The 25,742-nt window shown below is 37.5% G+C and overlaps 1 protein-coding gene across 7 annotated transcripts in view; it reads right to left on the reverse strand.

Moving 5' to 3' along the window:
* Positions 1–5,635: 5,635 nt before the first annotated feature.
* Positions 5,636–25,742, reverse strand: part of PPHLN1 (periphilin 1) — a 150,283-nt gene continuing 130,176 nt past the window's right edge. For all 7 annotated transcript variants that reach the window (XM_020903226.2, XM_070454553.1, XM_020903223.2 and 4 more), the window contains one exon: positions 5,636–6,464. In XM_020903226.2, coding sequence (XP_020758885.2) covers positions 6,270–6,464 — 195 coding nt within the window. In that variant the 3' untranslated portion in view covers positions 5,636–6,269. The remainder of the gene's footprint in view (positions 6,465–25,742) is intronic.

Raw genomic sequence — 25,742 nt, forward strand, 5'->3', positions numbered from 1 at the left:
AGCTCTGGCATCTCTATGCCAAAATCATAGCGGTAACTTTACTAGGGGAAGAAAGGTGAAGGGTGGCTTTTGCAGCTTACAAAGGAAGTGTCGAGGACAAGTAAGACGTGGGGTATGTGTGTATAGACTTGCTCACAGGATTACAGCCCGTCTTCTTGCTTGAACAGACCAAGCTAGCTGGTCAGATTCCCATTTGAGAGATCAATTTTAACCTCAACTCTTATTTTTACAAAAGAAATTTCACATCCCTGCTGCCCTGTGTGCACAGGTGCTGTTAGGGCAACTGAGAAGGAACTTGCAGAGCATTCTCCAGAAGCACTTGATTCCAGACAACATGAACAGTACCATCAAGAATATGAAACTAGTTCTCCTAAGTGCTATCACTTGTTTTAGCAGGTTTAGGTGAACAAACTAAAAGCAACTGATGTTGGAAAAAGTGATTACTAGTCTAATATAAACCTGCCACAAAGTTGATGTTGGAGAGATGCAAAGCATGCTGGACTCTAGAATTCAGGGGATGTGCGTTAGGAGACTCCCCTCGCTCGTTAACTCAGGCGGGTTGAGTGCTGTGACCCAGTTTCCATTTCTGTAAAATGAGAGGTGCTCAACCATCTCAAAGGCTTCCTTCCAGCTTTGGTATTCTGTGAAGACCAAACTGAATTTACTGGGTCAGCCAGCAGACAGGTCACCCCACTCAGCATACAGTGTCATTTCCCTCTTCTGACTCTTCATTTACCAACATGCTTGGCAAAGATTCCTGAAAGGATGATCCTTCCAGAGACCATGGCTCCTGGGAGTTGGTAGCTTTAAAGACAATTGGTTTTAATGCTTGGGACTCTGAGTGGCATGAAGTTTGGCAGTGGTTCTCTCCCTCTAGGTGCATATGCTTCAAAAGTTGGCCTTTTCCTTTCTTAAGTAGGCAGTCTGGAAATGGCATAGAGAATATGGTGGAACATAAGACATTTTCCTCCCTCGTATTTTTCCCCCAATTACCAAGATAAAATGATTTTTTTTTTCTACAATGCAGTTAGTGGCAGTCTGGAATCTCTGAACATGTTGTAAGCAAAGCTGGAAGAGTGTTAACTATGTTTAATTAATGCTGGCTTCCAGCACAGGAGAGTTGAATTACCAGGTTTATTGCACTTAGCTGGCTCTTCTCAAACCACTGTGGGTCCAGGTGCCACACCAGAGAGCAGAGATCCAGGCTCTGCGCTAACTGTGGGGGCTGCAGCCCTGCCTACCCCTTAACAACCGTGTCTTATGAACCTGTCAGATGTTTTCTAAATTAACTCCAAAGCAGAAGTCCTAGAAATCAACATAGACAGTAGTAGTGACTGGATACAGGTGAAAATCTACTGAGCAAGGATTTTATCAAAAGTTGTTTGTAAGTTATTTTTATATATTGCCCATCACAAACATTACACTGTAAATGTACATACCAACAGCTGGTGTGTCCTGGAGTCACCATTGGAACCTAGTTCTGAATGACCACTAAACTTCTACTTCTTTTAAGAACACTAAATTTTAAAGTTGAAAGATAAGGATAAAACACTAACTCTGCCCCTTCCAGCTATATGACCTTAGGCAAGCCCTTAATTGTAAAGTGAGAAAAAAATACTCATTGGCTTACAACATGTAAAAGTGTTTGTGAATCTAAAAACATTAGAATGGTCCTTCTAACCTGGTTCAGATAGTGAAATAAATGAAAAACATGGTGCTCCTCTGAATCCTATATTTAGTATATTAAACCTGAAATGTATGCTACATCTGATGGTACACTTGATTCTACTCTACAGAAGTAACAGAATACAAAGTTTTTAAAATGTGAAGTTCCTACAAGGTGGGGACCAATTCCATGCCCCTGCCTACACTTGCAGGACGTCACCCTTTACTCAGCATTCGCACCTCAGGATGCGGGCAGGCCGTGTAGGCTTTGCGGAGGTCAAGTTGCCCCAGGGAATGAGATGCTGAGAAAACAGTGCCTCTCTTCTTGGCCCCTCTCTTCTTGCTCCTGTGTTGGAAAGGAAAGGGGACTTTCACACATGACTCCCCTCTCAGCTGAGGAAGCCCTGCAGTGTTAGGAGCCACACCGCACGCCCACCCTCTGTGGTGGTGGAAGGTCACCTTGGTTGAGCCCACATCACCGCTAAGGTTCAGTCCTGGCCAGTAAAGGAAAGGGAAGTTGAACACTTGACCACAAAACACGCCTTGGCCTGCTGAGCTGTGGCTGTGTGGGACTGTCGCCTCTCTCCCGCCCGCCCCAGCCCTCCGCACTCTCTCACATACAGACGTTCTCACACAGCCCCGTCCTCTGGGGGCTGACCCCTTCTGGCCTCAGCAGCCTCAGGCAAGCAGACGGTGTGCTCATGCCAGGCGCTGGTGCGGGGTCTGCTTGAGAGCACGAAAGCCATTTGGCCAGTGCGTCTTCCTGAGAGTTCGGTCCTGAAGGGGGGCCTCTTGCCATCAGACCGATGGGGGACAGCACACTTTCCGGTTGCTGGAGCCTAGCCCTCTCTGCGAACCCTCACTGCCCTCAAGGACAACAGCAGGGATTCAGCCAGAGAGCCTGAGGGGGCACCAGCAGGAGCCCCAGGAGCAGAGCCCCAGGCCAGCAGCAGCCTTCCCGGAGAGTGGAGTCCTGACGGTCCCGTGCCAGCCGGTCAGGATCACTCTGTCCTTCCTCCTCCCCATCTCACACCTGTTCTAACCGGAAAAACATGACCGAACAGGAGCAGCCTAGGCAGTGGAGAAAGGCCTCAGGCGTCCTCTTCAGCAAGTGTCTGCATAAGTGTGCGTATTTTCTATCTTGTGCTAAATCACTTAGTCATGTCCAGCTCTTCGCGACCCCATGGACTGTAGCCCACCAGGCTCCTCTGTCCATGGAATTCTCCAGGTAAGAATACTGGAGTGGCCATGCTCTCCTCCAGGGGATCTTCCTGACCCAGGGATGGAACCCAGGTCTCCCGCATTGCAGGCAGATTCTTTACCAGCTGAGCTACCAGGGAAGGCCACTGTATTACTGTATGGTAATAGATGGAAACTATAGTCTGCTGGTGAGCACACTATGGAGGACATAGAAGTAGGGATAGAAGGTTGTACACATGTAACGTATGTTATTCATCAGTTACCTCTAAAAAAATAATTAACCCCCCCCCCCCCCCCAAAGCTGAAACTACTACAGAATATTTAGGCAGTATAGCATGAGTCCTTTTTTCAGGGGATCTGGCCAGCCCTTCCTTCATGAGGTTCTGGGTCTATGAACTGGCTCAGGGCTGGCAAGCAGCAGAGGGGCTATGAGAAATCAATGTTTATGGCAAGAATAAATATTGATACAAAGGTTAATTATTTAAAAATCTTAAGTAGCAGAGAAAGGATTCAAAGCCCTTCATGTTCCTGCTCTCAATCTACCATTTCCTACATTCATCCCCTATCGTCTTCCCCAACCTGAACTTCCAATACTTTTCCTTCTCTCCCTGAATAAGACCCAGAGATCAAATGGCACTTCCTTTGTGAAGCACAGAAAATAGGAGGACCTACAACTTTCCAAGCTATGCTAGGAACCAGGGTTACAAAGACAACACGTTTCCTGTACCCCCAGAGGTTACTATAAAGATGTAGGATTTTAATCCTGTAATTCTCTGAAACTCAGATTCATAATTACACAATTATTGAGCACTACGATATGCTCAATGGGGTTCCCAGGTGGCACAGTGGTAAAGAACCCACTTGCCAATGCAGGAGATGGAAGAGACGCAGATTTGACCCCTGGGTTGGGGAGATCCCCTGAAGGAGGGCATGACAACCCATCCCAGTATTCTTGCCTGGAGAATCCTATGGACAGAGGGGCCTGGCGGGTTACAGTCGTTAGGGTTGCACAGAGTTGAACATGACTGAAGCGACTTAGCACACAGGCACGTGACTCAGTGCTCAATCTTGCCTCACTTAACTGCTTTCTCAGACACGGAGATTCCCCAAGTCACCAAAGTTAATATTATAGTTCCTCAACCCTCAAACATCCTCCATCCTGCTGCTGAGCAGGTCAGAAGCAATCTTGCAGCAGACAGCAATAAAAATCTACATTTAAGCAAAACATTTTAAGCCAGTTTTTTTTCTTTTTTAAAAAAGAGACAATCTAATTATTTAAAACTGGTTGCTTTATTTTGCACTTTTAAAGTTCACAAAAGCTTCACAATATCTGCTTTCTCTCTGTTGATCATCAAGGCTTTATGGTTAAGACAAAACTTTATCACATCAATTGGGCATACTCAAAAACAATGGATAATTTACAAACAAATTTCTTCAATCAAGAACATTTTGCAACATACAAACCCTGGCAGGTATCTGAATTCATCTATCCTAAAATAAAACTTTAAAAAGCTTTAAAAATAAAACAAACAGATTTAACACTGACAAGCCCACCAGGATAATGCTGATGGCAAGTTATAAACAGCTTGAAATGTTGAATGTTATTTGGGGAAGGAGAAAAGAAACTATCCACTGAACCTATATTTAAATGCATCTGTGAGTAAAATTTCTCTAGTTTAATGAACTTCAACAAAGTGAACAACTCCTCTGTCTCAAGTTTTAAACTTGTGACATTTTGACTTGAGGAAATGAATCCTGGAATTAGAATATTTAAGAAGAAAAAATGGGCATTAGAAACAAATCAGTACTTTCTTAAGTCTTTCTAATGTGGGTAACAGATAAAACCACTTTTCACATTAGGGAAGAATACCAAAGATGATACACAGGGTTTAGTTTTGGCTTATGTACAATATCTAAATTCAAGGTGACCTCATATAGGAAACTTAATAAATTGTTGCCTTCAATTAGTTTGTTAATCTGTGAAATTGCATAATGCATATTTTGAGGCACTCATTACAGGATCCACTAGAATTATTTATACTGCTATTTCTACTTTTAATAGAAGTTTTATCTACTCTTATAGCTCTTTAGATAATAGAGGCCACTAAAAATAATGCCAAAATTCAACTGAGAAGAGAGTGGAATGGAAAAAGAATGGAAGGATAACGAAATTGGGTAGTAATAACAAATATTTTTAAAAGTTTCCAAACACATGCCACAAAATTACATATTTTGGCTAAATGCCACCGGGCAGCTGGAAGTGATCAGGAAATGAGCGGAATACCCTAATTGTCCCAGTTAGATTCTTAACTAACCCGTGATTTGGATGGCTCGCTCATGAAGGACTGTTTACACAGGCAGCTTGGTGAAGGGTAGATGTGCTAGGCTTACTGCCTACTTCAGAAACATTTTGAGAAGGCTATGAGCCCCTAAAAAGGACAGCAGAACAAGAGTTTGTTGGATTACAAACATAGATTAACAAAGGCATAATGTGTTTAATCATGGATATGTTATCAATCACGGTTCTTTCTTGAGATGGGGAATATGGGCCTATAGATAAAATGAACTCCACTACTTCCCCACATTCTATATTTTTTTCTTTTTAAAAATTTAGAAATTTTTAAAGAAATCACAATTTTAAAATAGGCCTCATCTTTCATCTCCAACTTCCCCTTCTGTTAGTCTTCTATGTGGATAATATTTAAGACTCACACAGCAGTGAGACCAGTCAGACGTTTCAGGATTATTTTAACAGAAGACATTGAGTTCATTTACTTGGAAAACAGGATTTTATTATGAGGTGTCTTTCAGAGATTTAAATGCTCTATTTCATCACAATGAGAATTATCCTCAAAGCAAATATTCCCCAAGATACCAAAGTATTCAGTTTATTTGAATATACTTAAACATATTGAAAGTTACAAAGCCTAAGGTAAGCAAGCAACAAGTCAATAAAACACAACTCAGAATTCTAACATTTTCACATGGTATCACTGACTATGAAATGCAAAAAGATTACAAATGTTTAAGTGGAATGTATTCTAACCTATAAATTACACTAGTGTGACCAAACAAATGATCACATAACAATGGAAGACTACAGGACATGTCCTGTAAGTACAGAAATCTTGGACTGCATTTTCAAGAAAGCTTGAACAATTAATTGACCCATCGTTTTAGGAGAGGGAGAAGAAAGATGAGTATGTATTAGAAGGCTCTACATGTAGATAAAAAAGATTCTAATTAAAATATCTTAAACAGATTATTTTAGATGTTTATTTGATATTGGAAATATGGTCAACTATCATAAAGTATTTCTCTTCACAAAAATTCTATATATTAAGGATTTACACAATCCAGGGGGAAAAAAGTCTAGAAATTTTTTTTTTGCCTGAGAAAGCAATCTAAAACGGCTCTCCAAAATCTTGACTTGAAGTGTCATACTCTGCAATGAAATGCTTGAGTTCTTCAACACACCGCTCACCTATTTCATGTAAATTCTGTCTCAAGGCAAACTGTATAGACTTTTCTAATGAAGGATCTTTTTCAATCAGCATTTTCACAACCATCCCAAAAGTTTCACAGTCTTGTCGGTAAACCTAGAAAGATAAATATACTGTGGTTACTAAGAATAATTAGCCAAACATTGAGCTGATTCAGTTGACAGAATTATGATACTGAAATCTAAAAGGGAGACACAAAACCTCTCTTGCTCTGAGTGAACACTATTGCCGAACGCCATTTAAACCGCAATCTCTGAGGTTTGCTGGCAAGTTGAATGAGCAGAAAAGCACTGATATGCCACATCACTGACTACAGAAGCTAGGCACAGCATTTGTCAAGCGTGATGCAGTCTACTAATAGGACATAAGACTAGAAATGAGAAGAACTAAGAACAAATGCCAGCTAGGTAAGACATGCTGATAGCTTTATTCATTTACTTGTTTGGAAGAAATAAGATTACAAGCCCCTCCCTAACTTCCAATTATCTGTTCGAATCATGACCAGATGATAGATTCAAAATTCTGTTTAGTATACAACAAACAACTATAAGAAGGCTGAAAGTATTTATTTGAAAAAAGCTTTTCAAGTTATAAATGTTTGACCATAATTAAAATCACCAAGGCAGGGTTCAGATCAAAACAGTATGTTATACACACACATGTTCATGCATACACATGTGTACACACAGATGTATATATAGTATATGCATGTATACATGTATATGTATGTATACATGTATATGTATTTTCCACTTTAATGTATATATTTTAGTATTTCAATATGTATATATAATTTTTACCAATGGCAATCAAATATTATTTCCTGTCTAAAAACTGCTAAATTTTCTCCACACTAAAGGTCATTTCCTTAGTTTGCAGTCACAAAATGCATTTTAGATTTCTATGCTATTTTTCATACTCTGTAATTCATGTATTTAAAGAAAATTAGTTAAGTCACCATGAAAATTAAATACCAATTATCTGATTTAAAAGTACTGTTTTAATTTTAATTTTTCCAACTTTAACAAAAACAATCAACATGTTCATTCTCTGAAAAAGGATTTTATTCACTTTTTAAAACCTTAGAAGTGATTTGAGACATTGCTTCATTCATGATAGTTCTCATTACTCAAATGATCACTGCTAGTCATGGTGAGTGCTGCTGTGTTTTTAAATGTCTGCTATATATTTTTATCCCTTAAAATAGCTATTTAAAGAAGAGTATTTGTTTTTGACTCTCAGTTCTAGGTTGCCAAATTATAGTAAATTCACTTCCGTGCTCTTGAAAACAATTCATAAGCCCCAAAGAATAAGTTCTTCAAATGACCCAGAAATTAAAATATAAAATCCTGTTTGCCTTCTTCATCTCAACACTAAAACACACACACGGTTTTTCTAAATAGTGAACGAAATTTACCCCTAATAGCCATTAAATTTAATTCGACTATTTAAACCAAATATTTATTCCAGTTTATCTCAAGGTTTACATGACCCAGAATTAATATTACTGACTAATAAACCAACTTAGGAAACAGTATACCATCCACATGATATTACACAGGATGTCAACGCAAGAAAGCACAGGAACTGGTCTAACAAACAGTATCTAACACAAGTGAAGCCAATGCAGTCCCCGTGGGGGAAGTCAGAACCATGATGTTTTTTACAGTCTTAGTGGAGGTAAATTCCTTACCAAACCAGTCAACCCACATAATAACAGCATTCTAACACCAACCATTGGCCTCAGCAGACCACTTTGTGGGTGGCCTAAATTTTATAGACTTCTTTATAGCAGATGTACTAGATGAGGATAAGGTTACACTGTGAATTAACCTGCAAATTCTTTAATGTAAATCTGTTTTACCTAAACTGTAACTTTTCGTTTAGCATATTTACAGAACATAAATATACTACAGATTTGCATATCAAAAGTAAAACCGTATTTAAAATGTGTTCATGTATTTATTTAAACTGCAAACTATTCTCTGGAGACAAGATAATAAAAGCATTTACAGGCTCTGTTTTATTTTTTAATTGTAAGTCCTTTTTGAATTATTCACTGAAAAGACAAATTTTTGTACATTAGGTGACAAGAACAATCAGAACTTCCCAAAGCAATGTAATTTTGTACCACAGGATAAATTTTCAACAAAGACTGCTTAAAATGCACTGGTTGGGCATTAGACAGGAAATCATTAGTTTTTTGTTAAAGGAAGGACCTCACCCTCCAAAGTTTTATAAATAAAATTCACAACAGTCAGAAACATATTTCCGAAATCTGTTCCACAGTAAACTCAATCCCAAACAGGAAGGGTGTAGTTATCTGTGGAAGAGTTTGTTTGCTTATGGTCCCAAGCTGGAAATGTATTAATAATCTTCAGACTTGATATCTGCAGGCCACACAGGAAGATTTTTTTGTTGTTGCTTTTTCTCTTGATTGGACCTCATCAAAATGGAAACAGGTTAAAGTTTGGGTGGGACTCACATACACTGCATAGAAATATAGTTAAATCTGCCAGCATAATGAAAACACTATCTAAATGTGGTTTCACACAGTATCTGACTATAGTTATGTTAATAGCTGAAGGCTCATAAAGTGCTTCTAGGAATAAAAGGACATGAAACTACCAAAATTTTTCTACCATTAATTATGTTGTCCAGTGACTGAAGCAAGATTATTTGGCATAACAAACTATGATATAAAACTCCTCTGAAATGTATGTCATTCTAGTCCTTACCTCTGTTCCCAAAAAAGAGAAACCAAAACTTAAGGCAAAATGAGTTGTTAGAATTTTCATTTCAGACAAACATCTTTAGGATATATATTACAGTTCCATAATAGTAGTTTAGTGGAATCATAGCAATCACACAGCCATTAGCCACAGGAAACTACTTGAATTTAGGTAAATATGCATATACTTATCTTAATACTTAATTTCTAATTTATATTAATATTAGGAGGTAAATGAATAAACTGTAGAAGTCAGACATACACACAGCCTTAAAAGACTGAGGAATCAAAACCAATTCTTTTCTCTGTTGTTGATACCTCAAGATTTCCACATAATTTCCTTGATCTGAATTCATTTGGCTTAAAAGGATGTGTCCTATTTCAGGAGAGACACATCCTAATGGTAAACGCAGACAAGTAAAACACACCATAAAGGAGCTATTTAGATGTGGAAGTGGCAGGGAAGCCAGAAAGAGCACAGAAGTGGTTCCAAGAGCAGGTGTATCAAGTTCAAATCCTGACTACTACCACGGTGAACTAAAGAACATCCTCCAACCCCACAGCTAAGATGTCCACATCCTAATTCCTGGAACCTACGGCTATGTTACTCACATGGTACAAGAGACCTTGCAGGTGTATTTGTATTAAGGATTTTGAGAAGATTTTGTATTAAGGATTTTGAGAAGAAGAGAGATTATCCTGTATTATCCACATAAATAAAATGTAATCACATACGTTCTTAAGAACAAAATGCAGAAAAAGAGAGGAAATGTGATCACAGAAACAGAAGTTGAGTGATGACTTTTAAAGACAGTTGTAGGGTAGGAGGAGGGAGCTACCCTACCAGCCAAAGAGTACAGGTAGCCTCCAGAATCTGGAAAAGGCCAGGAAAGAGATTCTCCCTTGAAGTGTCCACAGCAAGTTCAGCCCTTGCAGAAATCTTAATTTGGACCTGGTGAAACTTGTTTTGGACTTTACACATTCTTCTTAAGCTCACATGAAACATGCATAAGACAGACCACATTTCAGGCCATAAAACATGCCTTAGCAAATTTAAAAGAAGTATGCTCTCAGACCACAGTGGAAAATTAAGTTAAAATTCCAAAGAAAGATAGCTAGAAAAATCCCCCAATATTTGGAGATTAAACAACATACATGCGTGCATGTTAAGTCGCTTCAGTTGTGTCCAACTCTTTGCAATCCTATGGACTGTAGCCTGTCAGGCTCCTCTGTCCATGGGATTCTCCAAAGCAAGAACACTAGACTGGGTTGCCATGCCCTCCTCCAGGGGATCTTCCCAACCCAGGGATTAAACTCGCATCTCTTACATCTCCTGCATTGGCAAACAGGTTCTTTACCACTAGTGCTACCTGGGAAGCTCCATTAAACAACACACTGCTATTGATAAATAACACCCAAATCAAAGAAGTCTCAAAAGAAATTTTAAAATGTGTCGAAAATATAACATCAAAATTTGTGAGATGCAGCAAATTCATGTGACTTGCTTTATTATGATATCTGCTTTATTACAGTGGTTTGGAACTGAACCTGTGATATCTCCTATGTAAATGTTTGTAAATGGAGATATAGTCTACATTCATGGATAAGAAAACTCACTATTGTTAAGATATTGGTTCTTTCCAACTTGATCTATAAATTCAATAGTCACTACACCAAAATCACAACAAGTAATCTTGTGGATTACTGGCAAACTGCTTCTAAAGATTATATGGAAAGGCAAAAGACCCAGAATGGTCAACACAGTATTAAAGAAAAACAACAAAGTCATAGAACTGACACAACTTCCTATAAAGCCACAGTAATCAAGACTGTATGGTAGTATCAAAAGAACAAAGAGATGAGCTGTACAGAATGAAGAGCCCAGAAATAGATTCATACAAATTGCAACTGATCTTTGAGAAGGGAGCAAATAGATTCATACAAATTGCAACTGATCTTTGAGAAGGGAGCAAAGGCAATTCAAGAAGAAAGACCAGACAGCTAGGGTGCTGGTGGAACTGACCATTTACGTGCAAAATCCAGACAGAGACTAACTCACAATGGACTATCAACCTAAATGTAAAATACAGAACTATAATTCTTCTAGAAGATAAACAGGAGAAAAAAATCTGGGTGATAACACCAAAAGTATATTCCAAGAAAGAAAAAATGGATTTCATTAAAAATATCTCTGGGATAGACAATGTTAAAAGAACAAACAGACAAGTTACACACTGGAGAAAAATCACTGCAAGGCATATATCTAACAAAATACTGGTATCCAAAATATACAAAAAAATTCTTAAAACTCAGTAATAAAAACAAGCTTGATTTTAAAAATGGGCAAAAGAGCCAAACCTCACCAAAGAAGACACTTAGATAGTAAATAAGCAAATGAGAAGATGTTCAAACATCATATGTCATTAAGGGTACTGAAAATTAAAATAATGATGAAATGAGACACCACCATACACCTATTAGAACTGTTAAAATCCCAAACAATGACAACTCCAATTTCTGGTGACAATGCAGAGCAATAGGAACTCATTCATTGCTGGTGGGAATGCAAAATGATACAAGCCACTCTGATAGATTAGTGAGAAGAATCACACAACTGAAAAACAAGCAAGGGGAAGTTATGTACCTTCCGTGCCGCAGTTTCAGTGCATACAGACCTAACTAGGCTGCTGTAAGGACTGAGCTAATAAAGAGCACTCAGTATAGTGCCTGCTCCACAGGAAGCATTTACTGTATGTTAAAAATGGTGATGCTGATGATTGAAAAAGAAAAAACATTCTAGCTTTGTCTAGAGAAGGGAGTATTAGAAAATGTATTATAATTTCTTTAATGTTTAACATCCAATTTATTTTTAACATCAATGACTATATTTAAAATTATATCATTAATGCTTTTATTTTGGTTTTAATTTTATCTCAAGTCATCCTTCACTTTCTACTGACATTAACCACATACACATTGAAAAAAAATCAATATAAAGACCACATTCACCATCTCAAGAACCAATTCTTTAAACATGAGGAGTTGGTGTTAGGAAAATATGGAGGAGGAAAATGAAACAGCATTTTGGAGAAATTCAATTGGCTTGGCATAGCTGAAAGCATGCTCACTCTCAAAGTAGGCCATGAAAAGTTTTTCTTTTAAGGAGCTTAGATCTCAACTTATAAACAATTAGCAAACAGATAAAAATCTACAAGCAGGAAAAAGTGAGAATAAAGTGAAAGTCGCTCAGTCACATCCGACATGGACTATAAAGTCCACGGAATTCTCCAGGCCAAAATACTGGAGTGGGTAGCCTTTTCCTTCTCCAGTGAATCTTCCCAACCCAGGGATGGAACCCAAGTCTCCCAGATTGAAGGCAGGTTTTTTACCAGCTGAGCCACAAGGGAAGCCCAAGAATACTGAAGTGGGTAGCCTATCCCTTCTCCAGGGGATCTTCCCAACCCAGGAATCAAACTGGGGTTTCCTGCGTTGCAGGCGGATTCTTTGTCAACTGAGCTATGAGGGAAGCTGGAAGTGAATCTTTTTGATACATCAGGGAAAGAATGCTTAGGAATCAATGCTATGGGGTTCCTGAGAACTGGAACTATGAATGTCACATGTGTTAAAGAAAGATGAGATTAGGGGCTTAATTCAGAGTAATTAAGAAGCAATATGGAAAAAAAAAGAAGCAATATGGATATAATAATATAAAAAATCATGGGTAGAAGGTTTTATTTCAACAGGGAGGGAACTGGGAATGGGAGATAAGGTCAGTACCTAATATGTAATTCAAGTGAAGTGAAAGTGAAACTCGCTCATTTGCCTACAACAACTCTTTGTGGCCCGTGGACTACAGAGTAGATGGAATCCTCCAGGACAGAATACTAGAGTGGGTAGCCCTTCCCTTTTCCAGGGGATCTTCCTGACCCAGGAACTGAACAGGGATCTCCTGCATTACAGGTGGATTCTTTACCACCTGAGCTCTCAGGAAAGCCCAATATGTAATTTGAGGCACCTGTCAAAAGGAAGTGGAGTACCGAGTCTAGTCCTTAGGAGAAGGCAACAGAGGAGGAAGAGAGAGCTTATCTTCAGCACTAAAGCAAGCTGAGGCCAGGGGAGCTCCTAGAAGGAAGTTCTTTCCCGCTCCAGTATCTGATAGAGTAGAAATTAGTAAATGGTGAATGAATAGCTAAAGTCAGTTCTGAGAGAATGTATAATGCAACAATGAAAAGAGAGTCCAAAGTAGACATCTAAAAACATCAGTATCAGTCATAAAGTGACAATAAGGAAGACTATGAATCAGGAGAGAATGAAGGAAAAGGTTTGTAAAATAAGGACAATCAATCAAATGTCAGAGAAAGATGACAGAGGCTAACAGACAAAATGTATTGATGGGATTTGGAAACATGTGTGGAACTGGATAACTGCAAGAGCAGTTTACTGTAATGGTAGAGATTATAGAGCTGTGCTGTCCAATATAGTAGCCTCGAGCCATATGTGACTATTTAAATTTTAATTAATTAAGTTAAAAATTCAGTTCCTCAGTTGCACTTTAATGGCTTTCGTATCAGATAGTGCAAATATAAAACATTCCCATCATCACAGAAAATTCTATTACGGAGTGTTATTACAGAGGCTTGGGAAGTGAAAAAAGGGTAAGGTGACAAGTGTTGACCTGGTAAATTAATTAGTATATATTTGCAACTATTTTATCATTAAGGTGGAAATAAAAGTTTACCACTTTTAAAGAAGAACTGTGAAATATAATTAGTACCTGTGAAATGTTGCATAATTTTTTATGAAATTCATATAAAAATATAAATTAAAAAATAACTAAAAAAAAAACTCCAATTGAGGCTTAATATACAAGGAAACATTCATAATGTCTAATATGTTGGTGAGATTGGGAAAAAATGTTGACAACATAATGATGTTAAATACTGGAGCAAATGTAAACCCTTTAATTTGGGTCTGCAGTAATGTAGAAAGTGTCAAAACTATTGTAATCTATGCTACTTCCTGTGCTATATTAATAGAAAAAGATATCTTTAAACATCCTCCTCAATGCTGCACTGGCTCTTAAAAACACAGCTCCAAAAAGAACACTGATGGTTGCTAAGAAATGCATTATGAACACATGGATTAGATCTCAACCACCTACATTCAATATGTGGGTACAATTATTATAGCCACATTAAAAAGTCAGTCCAAAATTAATGATAAAGTGATTAAATGCTGAAAAACCTCAGCAATTAATGTTTGTTAATTCTCATCCATACATACAGATCAATTCATAAATTTATAGGGTTCAATCAAAGATTAATACTTAAGTGATTCTTGTTTTACCCTTTTCAACTTACTGGTTCTTCCAATCATAATAAACTCAACAGACAAAAGTAAGCAAAACAATTCCAGAGTCTACATCTTTCACTGATGCCAAATGCCAAAACCAGGCACCACTGAAAGTAAATACAGGAACTGGATAAATCTCAAATCAATATCGAGTAAAAATAAAGTTGCAAAGGAAATTAGAGATACCATTCATGTATGTTTTAAAAGTTTATTTAGTTTTAGGAATATAAACAAATATACTAAAAATACATAACAATGAACTCTGAGAAGGGAGGGAGACAGCAAGGATTTGAAAGGGGCTTTATCTATATCTGTAATATTTTAGTTTTAAAAAAACTGGAGGTGGGTCAGAAACATTAAACTCAAGTTAACAGCATACATGATGAAGTAAAGAGTACTGAGAGTAAAGTGCACTGAGGACCCTTTATGAGTGAAGTGACTGAGATTTGCAATGTAACTTGCCATGCATCAAAAAGTAAGATGGATTAATGGATGAACAGAAGCATGGATAGAAATGTCAAAGCAAACAAAACAAAATACTAATTAGAGAATCTAGGTGATTAGTATATGGGTTTGCACTGTATAATTACTAATATTTGAGAACTTTTATAGTAAAATACTGAAGGGAAAGAGAGATCTAAAGCAAAATACGGCCTAATGATAGTAGGGTCTGATCATCTCAGCTTACAAATGAAGATGGATCTCTGTTTTGCTTGGACCCTGGGTAATGAACTTTGCATCTTATCAATGTAGGTTGAGAATTACAGATATTAGTAAGTCGGTAAACTCAGATACAAATTTGAATAACAGACAGCTGTGCCTGTCAAACAACTAGAACTCACCAACTATGTGCAAGGCACTGGACTTGGTAATATAGCAGACACTGCTAAAGGAAATTAGATTCCAATTAAAAAAAAAAACAGAGTAATATGTTTAAGACAACCATAAGGCAAGGCAAAATACAGGCACACTTCAGAGATACTGAGAGTTCAGTTTCAGACCATCATAATAAAACAAATACCACATGAATTTTCTGGCTTGCTTGTGCATATAAAAGTTAAGTCAGATAACCTATGGACTAGGAGAAAATATTTGCAAACAATGTGACCAACAAGCGGTTAATTTCCAAAATATACAAACAGTTCACACAACTCAATGAAAGTGAAAGTCGCTCAGTCGTGTTTTACATTTTGTAACCCCATGGACTATACAGTCCATGGAATTCTCCAGGCCAGAATACTGGAGTGGGTAGCCTTTCCCTTCTCCAGGGGATTTTCCAACCCAGGGATCGAACCCAGGTATCCTGCATTGCAGGCAGATTCTTTATCAACTGAGCTATCAACTCAATATCAAAACCCAAAAAAACCCAATTAAGAAATGGACAGAAGACCTACATAGACATTTCTCCAAAGAAAACATACAGATGGCCAAGAGGCACACGAAAAGATGCTCAACATCGCTAATTATTAGCGAAATGCAAATTGAAACTACAACAAAGAATCAGCTCACAGCAGGTCAGAATGGCCATCATCAAAAAGTGCAAATAATAAATGCTGAAGAAAGTGCAGAGAAAAGGGGATCCTCTTACACTGTTGCTAGGAATGTAAACTGGTATAGCCACTGATGGAAAACAATGTGGCAGTTCCTCAGAAAACTAAAAACAGAGCCAACATCTGATCCAGCAATCCCACTCTTGGGCAAATACCTGGAAAAGATGAAAACTCTAATTCAAATAGATACATGCACTCCAGTGTTCATAGCAGCACTGTTTACAACAGCCAAGACACAGAAGCAATGTTCATTCAACAGATGAGTGGATAAAGAAGACGTGATAGATATCCACAATGGAATACTACTCAGCCATAAAAAATCACGAAATATTGCCATTTGCAGCAACATGGATGGACCCAGAGATCATCAACCATACTGAGAGAAGTAAATCAGACAAAGACAGACATTATACTACTTATATGTGGAATCTAAAAAATAATATAAATGAAGTTACAAAACAGAAACAGACTCACAGACATAGAAAAACTTATGGTTTCTAAACATGAAGGGGAAGCTGGTGAAGGATAAATTATTAGTTTGAGGTTAACAGGTACATACCACTATATATAAAATAGATAAACAATAAGGATTTACTCTATGGCATAGGAAACTACATTCAATCTTGTAATAATCTATAATGGAAAAGAATCTGAAAAAATACATGTATATACCTGAATCACTTTGCTGTATATCTGAAATGGATTTAAAATACTATATTTTAAATCAATTATACTTCAGAAAAAGAGCTGGTTACACTGTACTATAGTCTATTAAGTGTGCAATAGCATTATGTCTTAAAAAATGTATATATTAATTTAAAAATGTTATTTCTAAAAAATGCTAACCCTCACCTGAGCTTTCAGTGAGTCATCTTTTTGCCATAGTGACAGCAAAAATCACAAATCACCATAACAAATTCAATAGTAATAAAAAGTCTGAAATACTATGAGAATTACTAAAATGTGGCACAGAGATATAATGCCAGCAAATGTTGGAAAAATGGTGCCAGTGGACTTGCTAGACACAGGGTTGCCACAAAACTTTAATTCATAAAAAAATGCAGTATCTGCAAAATCCAATAAAGCAAAGTACAATAAAAAGGTACTTCTTTATAGTAAATGCCAGAAGACAAATACAAAATGTTATTTATAACAATTCTAAAGAAAAAATCATAATGAGTGGAGAAGGAGTGGATTAATGGCACTTACAATGCTGGCTATTTCAGGAATTCTGGAAGACCGCAAACAAAAAAGTATCGTATGGATAAAGAAGACTGAATCTTGGAACATGGGAAAGATTTGGAAAAGATGGCTAATGCACAGGATGGAATCAAATGAAGTTATATATAAACAGATTGGACTTTTAATAGCTTATCACTGGCCAATGGTTTAGCTCCTCTGGACTTAAAAGGTGATATTTTTTCTTAATCAACAGACAACAAACCAACATCTGAAGACTGTTGATTAAAGAAAAATGATGTATTCATTACTAGTGTTCCCTTCAAATCTGATTCAGTAGACCAGGAGAAGTCATTTGGTGCTCAATGTCAGTAACTGGTTTGAGAAAAATTCTAAGATTCAAAAGATTTTATAAAAAGGTTAAATCTAAAGAAAATTAGTCATAATGAAGATAAAAGGCAATTAAATAAAATAGGTTTAAAAATTCCAGGTGCTGAGAAAATTGTTAACAATAAGCATTTTGCAAAATGACAAAACTTAACTGGTAGCTTTTAATATTTTCATGTCTAAAAACAATAAAAATACTTTATTAAAGGCAGGGAGAGATAGGTTCAATGTAGACATTTTCCCAAGTTGATGTTTAAAACATTCATCACAATGAAACAGATCACAGGTTAAAATGACAAGTCAGCTCCTTAAAAGATACTTGTCACTTTTTATTTCCCTTGTATTTCCCTTAATCAAAAAAAGAAAAATCAAGTTAAAGTGTAAAATTTCTCATGTACATACTGAGCTAATTATTTTTAACGCATAGCTATTTGTTATGAAAAATTATTATACTACTGAAAATTAAATGAAGCTAATGAGTATACAACCAAAAGAAAAATCTAACATATAGTTTAAGTTAGTGTTATCCAAAGAATATTTATTTTCATTAAGATTACTTCCAAATAAATCTTTTTAGAAATCAACAGATTTTAAATTTTTAATGAGATTAGTCTAATTCTAAAATGGTTTATTTAACATTATCAATCAGGAAAGTATGAAGTCCTGCCTGACAAAAGGTCATGTTTAGATTTGAATAAGGCTATAATGCAAGCTGAGTGCCAAAGAATTGATGCTTTTGAACTGTGGTGTTGGAGAAGACTCTTGAGAGTCCCTTGGACTGCAAGGAGATCAAACCAGTCCATCCTAAAGGAGATCAGTCCTGGATGTTCACTGGAAGGACTGATGCTGAAGCTGAAACTCCAAAACTTTGGCTACCTGATGCAAAGAACTGACTCAACTGGAAAAGACCCTGATGCTGGGAAAGATTGAAGGCGGGAGAAAAGGGGCTGACAGAGGATGAGATGGTTGGATGGCATCACTGATTCAATGGACATAATTTTGAGTAGGTTCCAGGAGTTGATGATGGACTGGGAAGCCTGACATGCTGCAGTCCATGGCATCACAAAGAGTCGGACACAACTGAGCTAATGAACTGAACTGAAAAGAAAGTAAACAGCAGCAGCCTGTTCCATAAATGAAAAATCTTACATTGGTTTGAGATATAAGAGGAGCAACCTCCAACCACCCAATAACCCTCTGACAGGAGAAACTGTCAGGAGAGACTAAGCAGGAAGCAGCTTAGCTACGTCATGACCCATCTTCCTCACTCCATTCCTCCCGATTCCTGTCTTATAAGGAGGTTGGAGAGAATCCAAAAGTAAGGTTGTTTTAACCTTGTAAAAATATGGAAGAATGGCTCAGAACCTAAAAGTATTCAGTTACTGAGTCCAATCACTGAGTCATCAGGAAGGGCTCTCGCTACACTGCAGGAAGAATTTTAAGAAAATGAGGAGGAAATGTAAGTAAAGGTCTCCAAGGCTAGAAATAGTTATGGGTTACAATTCTAAAGGGTATTTTTATTTATTTAAATGTAATAGCATTTAGAAATTACTGGCATATTAGAAACATTAAGTCACTAACATCTTCATATAGACTTTTACATTATTTTATGTACCAGGACTATCCTCATATCCTCATTTTTAAAAAAAATATTGAAGCAGAGAAACAAGTTCAGCTGCAAGATGTGTGACTAACATTCACAGCCTAGTTTTCTAACTTAACCCTTACAATACAGCTGCTATAACCCCCGAGAATTATTTAAATCCAAAAAGTCACGACTGAGACTAAATCTTTGGCAAAGACAAATTAATTCACTTGATTTTGAAGAGCGGTGTAAAGAAAGATGATCAGCCTTCCAGGTCATGATCCTATTATATCTTAAGGAAGTGAGATGTTACTCCTATGTGTGTGCTTTATGTCTAATGCTCTAGAAGTCATTCCCCTAGTGCAATCAGAAACTTGGGTGATTTCTCCATACAGCTTCAGGGATGTCACTAAGATAAACTTAGTAAAAATAAACAAGTCAGATCAGCCACCTTCCCAGTGCTGAGAAAAAGCACTACTGTTCTGTTAACTACTTATGCTATTGGTTTAAAGAGCACTTTATGGCTGAAATGGGACATTTTCAATGAAGCCTACAGAGGAGGCTAGTTCTTCTCTAGCTTCTTTGCCAGGTGATTCAGTGGATCTTTTTTGCTAGATGATTCACTCTATCATTCCATTTCTTTCAACATTAAAATTCTATATTGTGAAATTAAGGGAAATTAATTTTTCCTACTATGAAACTTCCTCATGTCTCACACTGAAAAATTAAGTTACGCTTCAGTATACATGTGCTATTGTGCTACTTTCCTTTCCCTCTGCTTTCTGTGATATTAGTTTAACTATTTTGTATGTAATGCAGTTTAGAAAAGCTTTCATTTTTGCTACAGTATCAAGGTATTGTGAATTGTCAACTCAAGACAAGAAGTCCTTGCTACTAATTTTGGGAGACTTAAAATGCCAGTCGCTTTTTAGTGAAGATGATGGGAGTGGAGTTATTTAGAGGTCACCATGCCAGAAAGTGCCAGTGAAAGGGCAGGAAACAACAAAGGTGGTCAGGATTAACTGTAACTCCAGTAAACAGGTAGCTTCAGCAGTTTCTGCTTAGCTGCACCTTCCCCACCCCTACTCTGAGAGAGGCCTCTGACAGCTACTTTTATATTATATTCCAATGGAAAAATACATATTTATAAAATAGAATTTAAGAGATTTTGGTGATAAAGACAAATGCCAAGGTTTACTAGATTATGAATCACGTTTAGGAGGCTGCACTGCCAAGGAATACAGGAAAAGTGGATAGCCTGTGGGGAGAAAGTCATGAGGAGAAAGAAGGGAAATTAAGGAAGAAGTTCAGAAACTGCCTGTGGCCTTCCAGTTCTAGGCTCTAAAACCTGGTTTTTGCTCTCTTTCATGAGAAATCCTCATAAGCTTTCAATACGTCCTCTTTACTTGCTAAAGGTAGTCTGAGTGGGTTTTATATTGTAACCAAAAGGAACTTTCTCCAAGTATCTAGCATGATAGCCTGCTACATGTAGTGGATGCCAGCTGGCCTCAGGGCTGGAGTGACAGGCTGGGAGCAGCAAAGACCTGCAGTGCTTTCACACTGGCAAGAGTGCCAAGGTGACGGCAGAAATCTATTTTTTCTTTAATGCAATCGCAAACCTCTCTAAGGTGCTTCACAAGGCTTTAACCAACACAGTTGAAAATAGGCTATACTGTTTCATGGTGAAAGTTAAAACAACTTTCACCAATCATTGGAGTTTCCACTGAAAATAAAGTTTTCGTTACTCCTACTTTTCAGTATCTGCTTTCAAGTCAGCATATGCAAATGTAAGAAACAGAATATTATCAGTCTACTTAATTGTACTTCTACCAGAAAGTTTTTCAATTAGATAACATACAGTACCACTCTGAATGGTGTGGGGTGTGGGGCTTTTTTCCCTTTCTACTAGAAAGGAATTTTTCATAACTAACACAAACAGCACAGCTTCATTTTAAAAATAGGAATTATATATCAGGTATAGTAAAAACTAAGTTAAAATTATTGAGTGTTTAAAATAATTCATTATTTTACTATTATCTCTGAAGGTATCTATATATTATGTACAGTGGGAAAAGTCCATAAATCTTATTACATGTGGATGGAAATACATATTTAATGGTCTTTCTAAAAATATTTTATACTCCATACATTTAATAGCATAGTTTACAGAATAATTGGTATATAATTCAAAATTAGTATTGATGTGTCTACTTGATATTATAAATAAAACTACTAATGTCTTCTTAAATGATACTGAAATACTTTCCAAGAATCAGAGACATACTTACAACAATACTGTGCACAAAAATGAACACATACAATTAGAATAATGAGGTGGTCATCATTATATCAACCAATTAGGCTGCTACTTCCATTTTATGCTGATAAGGACCATGTGTTAATCACTAAGTATGATGTTATTAAATTTTTTAAAATAAGATGTAAATCTGATCCTCAAAAAGCCTTTTTGAAGAAGGAACTTAGCTTCTTCAAGAAGGAACCAAGGATTTGAGATAGGCATCCATTCAAATGAATCTTCTAATTTTCACAGATACTTTGAGGTAAGTTGCTATTACAGAGGCTTCTCTGGTAGCTCAGACAGTGAAGAATCTGCCTGTAATGCAGGAGAACTGGGATCGATCCCTGGGTTGGGAAGATCCCCTAGAGAAGGGAACAGCTACCCACTACAGTATTTTGGCCTGTAGAGTCCACGGGGTTGCATGTATTTCTATTTATCTGAAACTATGAGGAGGTCATAGCAAACACCCTCTTCCAACACCACAAGAGAAGACTCTACGGATGGATATCACCAGATGGTCAATACCAAACTCAGATTGATTATATTCTTTGCAGCCAAAGATGGAGAAGCTCTATACAGTCAGCAAAAATAAGACCAGGAGCTGACTGTGACTCATAGCATGAACTCCTTATTACAAAATTCAAACTAAATTGAAGAAAGTAGGAAAACCACTAGACCATTCAGGTATGACATAAATAAAACCCCTTATGATTGTACAGTAGAAGTGACAAACAGATTCAAGGGATTACATCTGATAGACAAAGTGCCTGAAGAAATATGGATGGAGGTTCATAATACTGTACAGGAGGTGGTGATCAAAATCATCCCTAAGAAGAAACGCAAAAAGGCAAAATGGTTGTCTGAGGAGGCCTTACAAACAGCTGAGAAAAGAAGAGAAGTGAAAGGCAAAGGAGAAAAGGAAAGTTATAGCCATCTGAATGCAGAGTTCCAAAGAACATCAAGGAGAGGTAAGAAAGCCTTCCTACGTGATCAACGCTAAGAAATAGAGGAAAACAACAGAATGGAAAGACTCCAGATCTTGTCAAAAAAATCAGAGATACCAAGGTAATATTTCATGCCAAGATGGGCACAATGAAGGACAGAAACAGTATGGACCTAAAAGAACCAGAAGAAAAAGAGGTAGCAAGAATACACAGAAGAACTATACAAAAAAGATCGTCATGACCCAGATAACCACAATGATGTGATCACTCAACTAGAGCCAGATATCCTGGAATGAAAAATCAAGTGGGCCTTAGGAAGCATCACTACGAACAAAGCTAGTGGAGGTGACAGAAATCCAGCTGAGTTATTTCAAATCCTAAAAGAGGATGCTGTGAAAGTGCTGAATTCAATATGCCAACAAATCCTCAGCAGTGGCCTCAGGACTGGAAAAGGTCAGTTTTCATTCCAATCCCAAAGAAAGGCAAAATTGTACTCATCTCACACACTAGCAAAGTAATGCTCAAAATTCCCCAAGTGAGGCTTCAATAGTATGTGAACCGAGAACTTCCAGATGTTCAAGCTGCCTTAGAAAAGGCAGAGGAACCAGAAATCAAATGGCCAACATCGGCTGGATCCTACAAAAAGCAAGAGAATTCCAGAAAAACATCTATTTCTACTTCATTGACTATGCCAAAGCCTTTGACTGTGCAGATCACAACAAACTGTGGAAAAATTTTCAAAAGATGGAAATACCAGACCACCTTACCTGCCTCCTGAGAAATCTGTATGCAGGTCAAGAAGCAACAGTTAGAACCGGACATGGAACAACAGACAGGTTCCAAATTGGGAAAGGAGTTCGTCAAATTTGTATACTGTCACCCTGCCTATTTAATCTATATGCAGAGTACATCATGAGAAATGCTGGGCTGGATGAAGCACAAGCTGGAATCAAGATCGCTGGGAGAAATATCAATAACCTCAGATATGCAGATGACACCACCTTTATAGCAGAAAGCAAAGAGGAACTAAAGAGCCCCTTGATGAAAGTCAAAGAGGAAAGTGAATAAGCTGGCTTAAAACTCAACATTCAAAGAGCAAGATAATGGCATCTGGTCCCATCACTTCATGGCAAACAGATGGGAAAACAATAGAAACAGTGACAGACTTAATTTTCTTGGGCTCCAAAATCACTGCAGATGATGACTGCAGACATGAAACTAAAAGACGCTTGCTCCTTGAAAAAAAAGCTATGACCAACCTAGACAGCATATTAAAAAGCAGAGACATTACTTTGCCAACAAAGGTCCATTTAGTCAAAGCTACTGTTTTTCCAGTAGTCATGTACAGATGTGAGAGTTAGACCATAAAAAAAGCTGACTACCAAAAGAACTCAAGCTTTAGAACTGTGGTTTGAAAAAGAACTGTGGTTTGAAAGTCTCTTAAACTGCAAGGAGATCAAACCAGTTAATCGTAAAGGAAATCAGTCCTGAATATTCACTGGAAGGACTGATGCTGAAGCTGAGTCTCCAATACTTTGGCCATCTGATGTGAAGAACTGACCTATTAGAAATGACCCTGATGCTGGAAAAGATGGAAGGCAGGAGAAGTGGACAACAGAGGATGAGACGGTTGAATGGCATCACTGACTCAATGGACAGTAGTTTGAGCAAGCTCTGGGATGTGGCGATGGACAGATAAGGCTGGTGTGCTGCAGTCTATGGGGTTGCACAGACTTGGACACGACAGCGACTGAACTGAACTGATGAGGATAAAAAATGAAAGCACTGTAACTGTACTTTTAAATTAATAATTTTTTTAGCTGGAAAAATCATTAAGACAGGAGTGATTAGTGTATTTTAGGTAAGAATAACAGGAAAAAACAAATTAAATCTTTGTTTGGATTAGCAGCACTGAATACTTAATTGCTTCAGATAAAATAATGGTCAAAAGGCTGGCCACCTTTCCACAAGAGCCAAAAGAAACAGCAGGCTGCAGTTTCCCCTTTATCCTTACTTCATTCAAGATTATCATGTGCTCATGTAGATACAACATAGACAGAAGAGTTCATATAAACACATCCAGGAAAAATTCATTAAACCACTTCTTTCCTCACATGTATTTTCAGTGTCATATGTCAATAAAAAGCATAAACATCATAATGTGGCTTCACTCTCTGAGGGTTCAGTGTGCATACTTCATGTTATAGTAATTAATAGGCCAGAAATTATTTTTGATGGTTAAGACTTGATTTCCTGGGAAAACACAAAATCATCTGTGAAAAGTAATCGCTAAAATAGTCTACTGTTAAAAAGGACAGCTTACATGCTTTCAGAGGTACCATAATCCCAAAATCTAACTATGTTAATACACCTCCTTATTTCTTGGTTTTGCTGTTTCTATTTATTATAAACTTTCTTGCTCACAGAAGTCATCATCCTATTGGCTTCCAAGATCTGACTCAAATAAATTCATTAATAAAATCTTAGCTACTAAAATATTCTTATCATCTACCAAAAATACCATCCACCATACATTTTTCAGGATTTTATCTGCTCTCATGTGCCACTTGCATTTCCTTAGCTGCTTTTCTACTACAATTGATTCAAAATTTTGTTCAAGGTATATTTCACAAAACTTTTCCAGCTACTTGAAATATCTAAGAAGCATACATTTACTTCTGGCCATCCTACCTGCATTATATTGAGGGAAAATACAATTTATTTTGCTTCTTCTATAACCATCTCCCATTAGGTATAAGGCTGGGAACAAAATGGATCTTTAAATTCTTTCTGATTGATTTAAAGACTTAACATCATATATTCTGGCCTTGGCTCAAATCTTTAATGAAACATTCTGTCCATCCTTCCAACTGAGCCTGCATGCACATTGTGAGATTAGTAAATGAATTTGTCCATAACTGTTGTCAATGAATACTGTTCCTTGATTAAGTAGATATAATAATTAAATTTGCAGTTGACTGAAGATCACAAGGAAGGTGTAAGCAAACCCTCTCACACCCTCCAGTCTGCAGGAATCAGTACTATGAGGCCAAGCAACTAACTGGTCAGGGACACGGCCCCACTAACAGCAGATGGGCTGACCCCAAGCCCACAGTCGCCCGTGGACATGGCTCAAAACTGGTCCCGTGTGCAGTGTGCAGGCACAAGACCCCAGATGCCCAGGACCTGCAGCCAGAGTACCAGGATGCTGAGAGGCAGGGACTAGGCCGGGAAATCACTGGGATCTGGCTCCACTCACTAGCAAGCCAGGTCTAGTCTTGGGAAAAGTCTCATTCACCATGAAGTAAGACACCAGATCCAGGACCACTGCAGCCCCAGAGCCTACC

The sequence above is a fragment of the Odocoileus virginianus genome, chromosome 24 (assembly GCF_023699985.2).
Source record: "Odocoileus virginianus isolate 20LAN1187 ecotype Illinois chromosome 24, Ovbor_1.2, whole genome shotgun sequence".
Classification (NCBI taxonomy): Eukaryota; Metazoa; Chordata; class Mammalia; order Artiodactyla; family Cervidae; genus Odocoileus; species Odocoileus virginianus.